Source organism: Nicotiana tabacum, chromosome 10 (genome assembly GCF_000715075.1).
Source record: "Nicotiana tabacum cultivar K326 chromosome 10, ASM71507v2, whole genome shotgun sequence".
Taxonomy (NCBI): Eukaryota; Viridiplantae; Streptophyta; class Magnoliopsida; order Solanales; family Solanaceae; genus Nicotiana; species Nicotiana tabacum.
The window spans coordinates 169,736,924-169,749,491 of NC_134089.1; the positions used below are offsets into that span (position 1 = coordinate 169,736,924).

At 32.4% G+C, this 12,568-nt stretch overlaps 1 protein-coding gene across 1 annotated transcript; it reads left to right on the forward strand.

Moving 5' to 3' along the window:
• Nucleotides 1-996: 996 nt before the first annotated feature.
• Nucleotides 997-5,914, forward strand: NAP1;3 (nucleosome assembly protein 1-3). Its single transcript, NM_001326028.1, has 12 exons — nt 997-1,172; nt 1,298-1,341; nt 1,449-1,544; nt 3,898-3,990; nt 4,081-4,171; nt 4,257-4,318; nt 4,415-4,599; nt 4,696-4,873; nt 4,963-5,006; nt 5,158-5,365; nt 5,457-5,474; nt 5,567-5,914. Exons 1-12 carry the CDS (start codon nt 1,127-1,129, stop codon nt 5,633-5,635), a joined length of 1,134 nt encoding a protein of 377 aa, NP_001312957.1. The 5' UTR covers nt 997-1,126; the 3' UTR covers nt 5,636-5,914.
• The last annotated feature ends 6,654 nt before the right edge of the window (nt 5,915-12,568 follow it).

Here is a 12,568-nt window from a genome sequence, read left to right on the forward strand (position 1 = left end):
ATCTGAATAAGTAGGAAAAAATGGAACACAAGATGATGAAACTGCTGGCTTTTGATTATTAATGCTTAATGGGGAAAAAAATATAAATAATGGGTTGGGAACAGTTATGCCTCTGTTGCGTATAAATGAACACTTCTCAATGAGAATAGTCAAATAGAAGCAGGTGTAATTTGAACTTAAATTATTGTATATGCAGTGTCATATTCCAGTTTCCATTTGCTAATGGTGGTGGTGTTTGGTTCAAATTTCAAAATTTTGAAAAGAGTCTCAAACAAGAATTATTTAAAAATTTAGAAGTAAGTGTGACTCCAAATTTTATTGTTAATCTCGAGAACTGAATATTGAGCAATTAAAGTTTTGGGTATTTAGGGTAATTATGTCTTTAAAATAGTCGAAAGTAAGAGAATTTGAGTTTACTAGATGAAGCTAAACTAAAAAAAAAGTAAAACAATCTCGTGTGATGTTTTTATTGCAAGAAATTTATGTTTAAACAAGATGACAGTTGACATAGTTTTAGATAATCATACACTCTTACTAAGAAGTCTTTTACGCTGATAGTGCATCAAACTTAAACTCGTAATAATGTATAGCTTATTTGCTTTTGTGTGCTCGTCTTAATATTTATCTAACAGAATCACATTTGATTTTTTTGTGTTAATATCTGTCAGCACGTGATTTTTGCCCTATGAAAGAATTACAAAAAGGAGGTGTGACAATATCTTAATGGTAACTTTGGTTCACACTTAAATTATGCTTTAAATGAGTATTTTCTGATATCAAATAATGAATAAATGTCTAAGAAGGTTATATAATGAAAATCCTTTTCTTAACATAAATAAAAAAGCAAATTAGGAGAAAAATCTAGGAGCAAGAAAGAAATAAAAAGGAAAAAAAATTAGTATATTCGCATTTAATTTTATAGCCTACCAAACACAGCCTTAAGTAGAGTCAATATATTGGACCCAGTAAGATGCTAGGTTTTCTGACAGAGATGGAGAAGAGTACTAAAAGAGCTTAAATTTGGGCGCTTAGCCATTTCTCTCTCTCATCTCTTTCCCCAATTCTCCTCCCCCTGTTTTTAGGGTTTTCTCCTTTGGTTGCTTCTTCTAGTTTTTGAGCTTCCATAATGAGCAACGCTAAAGATAACTTCAACGTCGCCGATCTTACTGCTGGTAAATACCTTATCTACTTAAATAGAATCCTATAGTCTTATTTCCTTGTTTCTCTTCATTTTTGTTGTATTGGGTTTGAATTTCTCTTAACTGAACATCTTTTTTTTTTTTTTTTTTTTTTGTAGCTTTGAATGCTGAGGACAGAGATGACCTTGTTAATGTTCTCAAAGTGAGTTTTTTTTTAGTGCATCTTTTCTGTTCGTTCTTTGTTTTTGCTTTATGGAGATTATTGCTATGCTCTGAACTGGGTGTCATATTCGTGGTTTGTTTTTGTAGAATAAGCTACAGGGCCTAACTGGGAAGCACTCAAACGTGCTAGAGAATTTATCTCCCAATGTTAGAAAACGAGTTGAGGTTCTTAGGGAGATTCAGGCAAGTGGTATTCTTACCCAATGCTGTTTAAATATGTTCTTTCGTGGTACCGTGCCGTTTTTAGCAAATCATTTCGTATTTGTTGTTTCAATGAAGTTCTAAAAGCCTATGTTATGTGCCTCTTGCCAAACATGGTTCTTGTTAATGATTGTGATAACTGTTATCCTATTAGACATTTCAATTCATTTATATGGTTCAGAAAACAGATATCGGAGTTTGTTTGTTTTTCTGCAAGTAATAACAAAAGGTTGCATAACTGTTATCCTATTAGACATTTCAATTCATTTATATGGTTCAGAAAACAGATATCGGAGTTTGTTTTTCTGCAAGTAGTAACAAAAGGTTGTATGAGGTCAACCCATCTGTTTAATACTGGAGTAGTTGATAGAAACTGAAAAGATCGGGCCTTTCTCAATTTCCTAGTTTTCTCTTCGGTCTCATTTGGTTCTTGAAGATCTTCATGTTTAAGTTGAGTTGATGAAATTTTTAGGTTGGTATGTAAGAAATTTTGATATTCAAATGATGGGAAGTTGGTTATTCTAAAAGAAAGCACAAATTGTAGATACTAAATTGCAGCAGGGACCATGCTCTCAAGTTTCTTTTATGCCGTCCAACATTCTGACTGACCTATACATGAAAAGTCAGGGGTGGGTGGGTTGGATTTGTGGGAGTGGGAGTCCAAGCGGTATTGATTATAGAACTTCTTAAAGATTATATTGATTCACCGGATGTTAGTGGTTCAATGGACCACATTTTTTGCCTAATAATAAGCATCATCTCACTAGAGGTGAACATGTTTACTCCACTTTGCCGTTGGAACCTGAACCCGTCTAATGGATGTATAGGTCTTTGGCTCAGTCGTGTGGTAATTATCCCCTCCACCATCTGTTTGGGTACAGTCTACAGTGGAGGACCTGGAGGTTACTAGGAAACAGATGGAGTAATATAGTACCATTCACAATACTATTTGCTTTGACTCATCTGGTGCACTGTGCACTAGTTTCCAAATTATGTTCAAAATTTATGAGAGAGCTGAGGGAAGATCTTCTTCCAAGTAATGCATCAGGATTCAGAGGTGGCTTAACCCCCAGGCCACTAAAGCGGCCGCTTTAGGCCTCACAAAATTAGAGGCCCCAAAGCTACTATTTTTATATGTAATTTAAATATTTATTGTATTTATTACTCCTATTAAATAGTGATTAAGAAATTTTTTACAATCATCTTTTGCTACCTTGTCACCAATCATTAATAACATGTTTTATATTTTGTGTGTTGTCTTTTTTTTTTTTGGAACTGGTTGAGAAAATTCAAATGAAAGTGCAAGACAATTAAATTTGTAGTTACTTTCTAGTTCTTCTTACTGCAACTAGAATAAATTTTATTTATAACTTAACTTTGTAGAGTATTTCTTTCAAGATCTATGTACGCACACTTCAAGCTATTAGATCGTAAAAAGCAATAGTTAGTTTATTTATCATATTTGTAAGTACAAATTTTCACATGATTGTTACTTTGGGCGGCAATGCTATCCAGTAAGTTATGTTGACGGTCATGTGAAAAGAAAAATTCAAAACTAAACTTAATAAAATCTTATCAAAGCTTAGTAATATTTATTTCAACTAAAATTAAAGGGGTTGGTTACATCATCAAGATGAATTTGCATCTCTTAAAGTAAAAAGAATAAACTTCAACAAAAATATCTAAAATTATTAAACAAGTTTAAGGCCTCTTACTATGGTTTGGCTTTAGGCCTCCATTATTATTGAGCCGCCTCTGCAGGATTCGATGTTGCACCTTCTTCCATTCTTTTCTGGATGTGGAGTTCTTTAATAATCCTAAGGGGAAGTCCCTCACAAAATGTTCTTCCTTCAATTTCAATATTATGTCGCATGATGAGCGAATCGGAAACCAGAGATTTACATAGGTTCTTGGAATAATTCCACTGGTTTCACTAGGAATGGCCTTATTAGTGATGGTTGAATACACTATATCTGACTACATGAAAGTTTCTAGCCTTTCAGACTCTGCTAAATGTAGTTATTTCAAGGAAAACCCAAAAAAAGAAAAAAGAAAAGGGGAGGGCGGAAGCAGCATCTGCAACTCATGGCGATCCTTGTTTTAAAAGAAAATGCAACCTCGGGTGGTCACCAATGTTGCCTGTTATTCAGTGCATTACCTCCTCGGTTAACAGGATGTCCTGTGCATTAGCTGCCTAATTGTGTTTCAGTTGCTTTTTAATTATCTTTAGTATCTAGATAGTCACCTATTTGTTTTTCTGTTAGATATTGTGTCTTATCTGATTGTGACTTTTGTGTCTGTTGATGTTGATTTGTTGTCATCATGTTAAACACAGACTCAACATGATGAATTGGAGGCAAAGTTTTTTGAGGAGAGAGCAGCCCTTGAAGCCAAGTACCAGAAGCAGTATCAGCCCCTTTATGCAAAGGTCTGCTGTATTGCTTCACTTACCTCTTTGCATCCATCGATACTGTTTCCTTGATCAATAACTGAACTTAACTAAAGTAAACATTCGCAGAGATCTGAAATTGTTAATGGAGTTGTTGAAGTTGATGGTGAGGCAACTCAGACTGCTGCAGCAGATGAGGAAGAGGATAAAGACTCAGTCGGTATGTTGATTATCAATTTTCCTTGATGGTTGCTTTATGACGATCAGTATTATTGACAAGCTTTTGTCTCTTTCCTTTTATATAGAGAAAGGAGTTCCTGATTTCTGGGTCACAGCAATGAAGAATAATGAAGTGTTAGCTGAAGAGGTCAGTTGATGATGAGTCGTCTATTCTTGTTCGTTAAATTTTCTTTAAAAACTAGCCAGAAAATTGCATTAATCTGGTCTATTCTTTGAGTTATAGATTACTGAGCGAGATGAAGGAGCTCTCAAATTTCTCAAGGATATAAAGTGGTCTAGGATTGAAAATCCAAAGGGTTTTAAGCTTGAATTTTTCTTCGAGACTAATCCCTACTTCACAAACACTGTGCTCACCAAGACGTATCACATGATTGATGAAGATGAACCAATTTTGGAGAAGGCAATAGGGTATGTCACCACGTCATAATCGGCAAGCAAGGTTTCTTCATCTGATCATTGTGATTATTTTCCCACCATGGCTTCTTATCTCTCTGAATTTTGTAGGACCGAGATTGAATGGCATCCAGGTAAATGCTTGACACAAAAGATTCTGAAGAAGAAGCCAAAGAAGGGGTCAAAGAACTCCAAACCTATCACTAAAATAGAACAATGTGAAAGTTTTTTCAACTTCTTTAGTCCACCTCAAGTACCAGATGACGAAGAAGATATTGACGAAGATGCTGTATGAAATGTTCTAGTGGTTACATTACGCAAACATACACAAATGTACAGTTTAAAATGGTTTGTAACTCATCTTCTTTTCTTGTATAGGCTGAAGAACTTCAAAATTTGATGGAACAAGACTATGATATTGGGTAAGCCAAGCTGAACTAATCAATTTGCTAAAGCACACGAGTGTGATTTTCTGGGATGTGGATGTTGCAAATTTAGAATATAAACAAACTAAAATGTCAATTATATGTTCGTTTTAGTATTTAAAGATCCATATGCTTATGATTTATGCAGGTCAACTATCCGAGATAAGATTATTCCACATGCAGTTTCATGGTTTACTGGGGAAGCTGCTCAGGATGAAGATTACATTGACTTAGAAGATGATGAGGATGAAGAAGATGATGAAGATGAAGATGAGGATGAAGAGGATGAGGAAGAGGAGGATGAAGATGAAGATGATGACGACGAGGATGAACATGTTACAAAGACCAAGAAGAAGGTAATTGAATTGTTAGTAACACGAATATCATTGTTAGTTGAGATGTCCATTAGTACTAACTATTTTCCTCTCTTTGTTTCAATCATCACAGTCATCTGCTGGGCGCAAGGTATAATCCATTTCTTTTTATGTTTGCTGAAGTTTACTTCATCTCCTTTATAAACAACCTCTGACATGCTTACTTATTTCTCGTCTATGCAGAGGAGTGGAGGAGCACCTGCAGCTGATGGTCAGCCCGGTGAGAGACCACCTGAGTGCAAGCAACAGTAGCCATTTGCTTGGAGCTGTTTCAAAATCATGGTCTTGAAAATTGGATGGTGTAGTGAAGAGATTGTGCCATTGGTTGTTTGTTATATATGGAGTATGTTAGAACAATTTATTGAGTCATTTTTCTTTTCTTTCCAATATCTTCTGGTTTATACTTTACAGTTTACCCTTTTTGTAGTGTGGGTGAGATGCAAGTTGTGGTAGAAATAGTGAGATGTGTTATGATTTATTAAATTGTCATGGCTTCAGAAGTTGATTAAAACTAATCTTCATTACAGGGTTTATTTTCCAGGTTCAACTGTATTAAGTTAATGCTTATTTTTCCCAATTAGCTGGGAACAGTCACTTGGAAATTTAAACTCCTGATCTCTATTTCAACGTTTCTTTTATCGGATCTGTTAAAAGGAAAAAAATGGTGACACAAGAAATAATGTACTTTCTTTGAATAACATTGGATAAAAGAAGATAATAGAACAGTGTTAGTCTTTTAGAAGGAAATGATTTTGCTCTTCCTTTGTTAACATCCTCTTTTTTTGCATTTCCGTGAAGAGCATTTACAACAATAATATATCCGAGTGTATTCTCACAAGTAAGGTTTGAGGAGGGTAGAGTGTACGAAGTCTTTACCCCTATCTTTGAGAAGGAAGAGATGCTGTTTTTGGTAAATTCTCGGCTCAGGAAAAATAAATAAAAGAGACAATAACAAGCAAACTAAATCTGACAACTGAAGCGATAATACAAAACTAACACTCAGGAATGCAAATAGAAAACTGAAACAAAGGCAGAAACAAATAATAACTTACAGACATCGTGAAGAGCAATTAACAAACTATAATGTTCGAACGGGAACTCGATCGAGTTTTGATTAATATCACTCACTGAAACATGAATAAACTTGAAATTGGAAATACAGGTATTTAATTGTCGTTTAGCATTTGTAAAAACATTGTAACAAAATGACTAGTAAGAAGTACTTCTCTCCATCCAATAGATTTCTTCCACCTCATTACCTGATGACCAAGATTTCCAAGACAAAAAAAAAAAAAAAAAAAATTCACTTTACCACCTATCCCAATTCTTCACCATTATTTTGTTACATTAATGATGTCCCTTTTTTTTTCCTTCTATTTTTATCGTAAAAATAACACGAGTTAGCCAGTTTTCGGACTGGTCATTCAAAAATAATTAGCGTTTGCAAAATTATTGAAAAATAGCAATTGTTTTGTTGCAACACGGAAAGTTCCAGCATAATATACTGGAGATCGATGCACATGTATATGAACTTCCAGCATATTATGCTGGAACTTTAGCGCGCGGAAAGTTCCAATATAATATACTGGAGATTAAAGCACAGATGCCCCAATCCCCAGTATATTATGCTGGACCGATATATTATACTGGAACTCCACTATATTATTGGAACTCCAGTATAATATACTAGAGTATTTTTTTTCGGATTTTGAACAATGTTTTCGTTTAAATTTATCTTTACATGAAAAGTGGCTAAATTTCGATTACTTTTGAAACTGGCTATTTTTGAATGACTACTTGTAAATCTGGCTATTTTTAAATTTCCCATTTTTATCTCCTTTTGAGCTGTTACGAAAACCATAACACGCTTTATAACTAATATTTCCAACCATAACACGCTTTCTAACCAATATCACATGAATAAAATTTGGATCAGAGAAGAAATATTTCATTGTTTCAAATGGAATTGAAGTTTACAACATTGCCATTATAGTTGCAAACTACAACAATAATGATATGCTAAATTGTACTAATGCATTTGAAGATGATCGAAGAAGTAATATCTTAGTAAATTTCAAAAGATGATCAGACAAAGCAAAAAAAGAAAAAGAAAATGATAAACTAGTCCTATTTTATGTGACAACCTTTTCTTTTTAATTTATTTTAAAAAAATTCTATATTTATAATTAATAATAATTTAACTTCAAACTTAATTTTTGTATTATTCTTAATGAGATAATTTATAATCACACAAATGTATAAGGCTTGTTTTAGATGACAAGTTTCAAAAGTTTTTTTTCTTGGAGTTCCATTGTCTGCAAAGAAGCTCAGTATACTGCAGTGGCAACCCCTTATAGATAAAATGACTGCAAGGATCACCTCTTGAACTGCTAGGACATTGTCCTATGCAGGGAGGGTGCAGTTAGTTTAGAGTGTGTTATATATTTGATATCCAAGCTTTCTGGGCTCAACTATTTGTGATACCTACCAAGGTGGCTCATGATGCACGGAAAGCTATTAACCTCTGATAGGTTGTGTAAATGGGGACTCAATGTGGATACATAATGTGTGCTTTGCCAATTGCAGGAGGAAAATAGAGAACACTTGTTTATGAAGTGTGAGTACACCAAAAATGTTTGGAACAAGCTATTTCAATGGCTGCAAATGCAATGCCCCAGGGCCCGAGATTGGCAACAACATAACCAGTGGATCATCACATTCTCTAAAGGCAAATCGCAGCGGGCACAAATGTTCAAGATGGTATTTACAGAAGCTGTGTATAAATCAGATTTGGATTGAAAGGAATCTCAGAGTTTTTGAACAAAGAAGCAGACAGTGAAAAAGTATTGCCAAGGAAATAACTTTTATATGAAGTGCTCGAGTGCTACTTGGATCCCGGACCTATCTGCATATATAGTCTCGTCCTTTTGTCATTTCTTTAGTAGATAGATGTATGAACTGAGAGCCGGATCTAGGATTTAGATGTTGCGGGTGCCATATTACTTTGAACATATACGTGTTCTTATTTATACCGTCTAAATATAGTATATTTATATGATCCAAATAGAGTAAATATTTAGTCGATTAGTTATGTGCTTCTGCTCGAATTATTTGTCTTTCAATTTATACGGACAAATTAATTAAACAAAAAAAATGTACTAATTATGACAGTTTGACGCAATAAGGGGTTTCGTTCTAATGGAGAGAAGATTATAGGGGGTTTCGTTCTAATGGAGAGAAGATTCTCGGGAGAAGAATTATATATATATAAAATGTTGATGGAATTTTTTATCCTTTAAAATAAATTTTATATTGATAAAATTATCATCAATTTTTTTTTAATATTTAGAATTTTAAGATTAACTAAAAGTATAGTTATTAAATCTTTTTTTTTATTTGAGTAGAAAGTCCTAAACTTTAAGTTCCAATAAGCTTATATAAATAATTTTCTTATTTAAACTATGTAACATAATTATAGTACCTTTTATGGTAATTTTCCTAATATTTATATTAATTCTAAGAGAATATAATATAAATTGATAATAACGATCATGAACTACCGTGATACTCCGACTAATAAATATGAAGGAATCCTTATTAACTCAAATTAAAATTAAACAAAGAAAGGAAACAGTGAAGTGTAGTTTAGGTTACTTTCGTAATTGTAGTCAAATTGTTGTCTATCTGAAGCAAGAAAGCCAAAACATCACAAAATTGTCACAAGGCCAGTTCGATCCCTCGCCTTAAGGATGACATGGTGATCTTCTACCACTGGCACCTTAGTGACTTTTGTTGCTCCGGGTGGCAACCCTTTTATTTAACCGATTTCGGGCATATAAATACATATATATATATATATATATATATATATATATATATATATATATATATATATATATATATATATATATATATATATATATATATATATATATATATATATATATATATCTACCGAAGCTTGCGGGTGGCGTACCACCCCTCGGGCCTTAATAGATCCGCCCCTGTATGAACTTAGTTGGAAATGGCTGTGTAGCATCCTTTAGTCACTTGATGAGATAGCTAGCCGTGTGAGCTTAGCTACTTTCAAAAAAATGAATTTTATTGTTAGGAAATAAGGGAGATTGTGACTCTTCCCCTTTATGGAGGGAGCCGAGATTTGAAATATATGGGCCTGGGATTGTAAATATTTCTTGGTGATTAATAAAATTATACTAGTTACCAAAAAAAGAAAGTGAAAAATATGAATGTAATATAGTTTTGTTTTTATTAATTTTGTCTCTATTTATTGAACTATTAGTTCAGGCATTTTACATCAGTCGGCTGCTGCTCTTTTTATTTCACCGTTTGTTTTCCTTACGTTTTTTTTTCTTTTTACTACTATATCCAGAATTTGACAGTGTCTTTTTACTACTATATCCAGAATTTGACAGTGTCTACTTAGTAATAATATTCAATCAATTAATAATCCTGGATAAGTTAAGCAGTTTGGTGCTGTATGAATTCTTTATATCGTTCTAGCAATTCTTATTTCTATGTTTACAGGATTTATGTTATTACTGAATAAATTAAGCAGTTTGGTTGCTTTACTTGCTTTATGGAATGACTGCCCTGATAAATGTCTTTATGCTTACCGTAAATCTATCCTAACTTCTCTTTAATTATTCGTGCTGAATCCAAATATTGTTTATCTGTACGGAGGACTCAGAATTAAATAAGAGTTTAATTAGTTCTATATATAAACAATGTAAACTATTTTTTCACCATTAAGTCACTTGAAATGTAATTATAGGTAATTTCAATTAATAAGTACTCCATGTGTTTCAATTTAGATAAAATATTTTCTTTATTTGTCCGTTCCAAAAATAATATCATATTTCTACAATTAAAAATAATTCAACTTTAAACTCTTTATTTTACTCTTAATGAGAAGTTTTTATAACTATACAAATGTCATGACCTTGTAAAGTTACACGAGTTGTATACAGTAAAGCTATTCGAGCAAGAGAGAGAGTCGCTTTATTAGCATCCGAGCCGCCTTGTCCAATGAAAGGACAAATCATGGAAAGGTAAATAATTCCCAATAATGATACCAAATTCAGATAAATTAGGCACAGTTGAATTAAGATAAGTGAGCACCTCAAAATTGCAGCAAATTAAGCCTCAAAATTTTCAATAACTCGATAAAGATACTGAAGGCCACCTAATTAGAGTCATGCCAGATTTGTAAGGAATTATCGACAAAAGAAAGGAGTACTAATGAATGTGTCCGAATAATTTGTATAGAGTCACACATACTATTTTTTTAATTAAATATATATGTCATATTTTGTCAATAGACGAAGTTATTAAAACCAATTCTGTATGAATTCACAACGTAGAATTCTATTATAAGTTTATTACGTACTAATTCAATATTAAATTAGTCATATTTATCATCCGATAAGTGACTTAGGGGTCGTTTGGTTGGATACATTAAAGAAAATAATGCATGAATTAACTTTTGATATTATTAATCCCTTGTTTGGTATACTTTTTAATCTATGTATTACTAATGCAAAAATTAATTATACAATTTATTTGGTATTATCCTATGTATAAGAGGTGTACATGGACCGAGTTGGTTCGGTTTTTATCAAAACTAAACCAAACCAACTATATCGGTTTGGATTGGTTCGGTTTTGTCGGATTTTTCGGATTTTTCGGGTTTTTTGTTACTTAAATATTATTTCAATCTTACTTTGTTAAATTTTTGATAAGTAAATATATGTTTAGTAATAATATAAAAAACTGACCAACATTTTATCTATTAAAATATTTTTATGGGAGAATTTTCTTAGTAACACATAATAGTTATTTTTTTAGTCATCTGACAATAATTTTCGTTCATGTACACTTTCAAGGTTAAACCGAATTTAGTAATTAAATATAAAAATCAATATGATACCTAAATAATAATAATCGCTTCACATTCGCAAAAGATATAAGAATTTAATAGATGTTAACGTATGATATGAATATGGAAGAACAAAGAGATTGACACATTTCAGTAACACTTATTGAGAAAGTGATCATACAATCCATTATTTAAGGTTAATAAATATGGAGCACTTCATGTACTATTAAATACTATATCCCGCAAGAGTTTCCCAAATATTTCTAGACATTTTTTAAAAGAAAATTCTATATAAAATCTTAAAAGTATATATAAAAATTATATATTTATATGTCGGTTTGGTTCGGGTTTTTTTTACTCAATATCAAACCAAATCAAACCAAACCTAGTCGAGTTTTTTAATCGGTTTGGTTTGACTTTTCGGTTTGGTGCGATTTTCCGGTTCGGTTTGTACACCCCTATGTATAACTAATACATAGCAAACCATGATATAAACAATACCAAGGCTAGCTATTAGTGCATGCATTAGTATGGTTAAAGACAAAATTATCCTTAAAGTCCCTTAAAGCTAAATACAAAGGGCATTTTTGTAAACAACTAAGTTTCAAAAAAAATTATGCAACCATACCAAACAGTGTATAAGAAATAATCTCTGCATAACTAATGCTTGCATTACTAATCCCAGCATAATTAGTACACTTTATTCAACACTATTATTACATACACTACCAAACGACTCCTTAATCTTATGTATAAAAAAATTCACTGCTCACAATTCACTAGTATTACTATTAATTACTAGTACAGTCGGGCTTCTGTATAACAACATCCATATATAACAACCATTTGCTATAAAATTCAAATTTTTTCGAAATCAATTTTTGTATTATGTTATAATATATATCTTCTATAATAATATTTCACTATAGCAGTAAAAAATAAGAGGTTTGACTATACCATCTTTTATCAAAACACCCTACAAGATAAAAAATTAAAAGCATACAAAAATTTAGAATGAATTGTTAAACCTAGTAAATTATATATTGTGTACCAAACGCTAAAGTTATTTATGGATCTTTATTGTAATAATTTTCTGCAGCTAAAAGAGACAAAAATTTCCTAAAGAGAATTATCACACATACACCATGCAGTTTATCGATCCCTCATCCGTAAATCTCACTCCACTCGCTGATACAAACCTACAACTAACAGACTGACACCTCTACAATGTACCCCTCCCCCTGCCCTTCCCATTTCTATTTAGTATTACTGCTACTACTGCCTAGCAC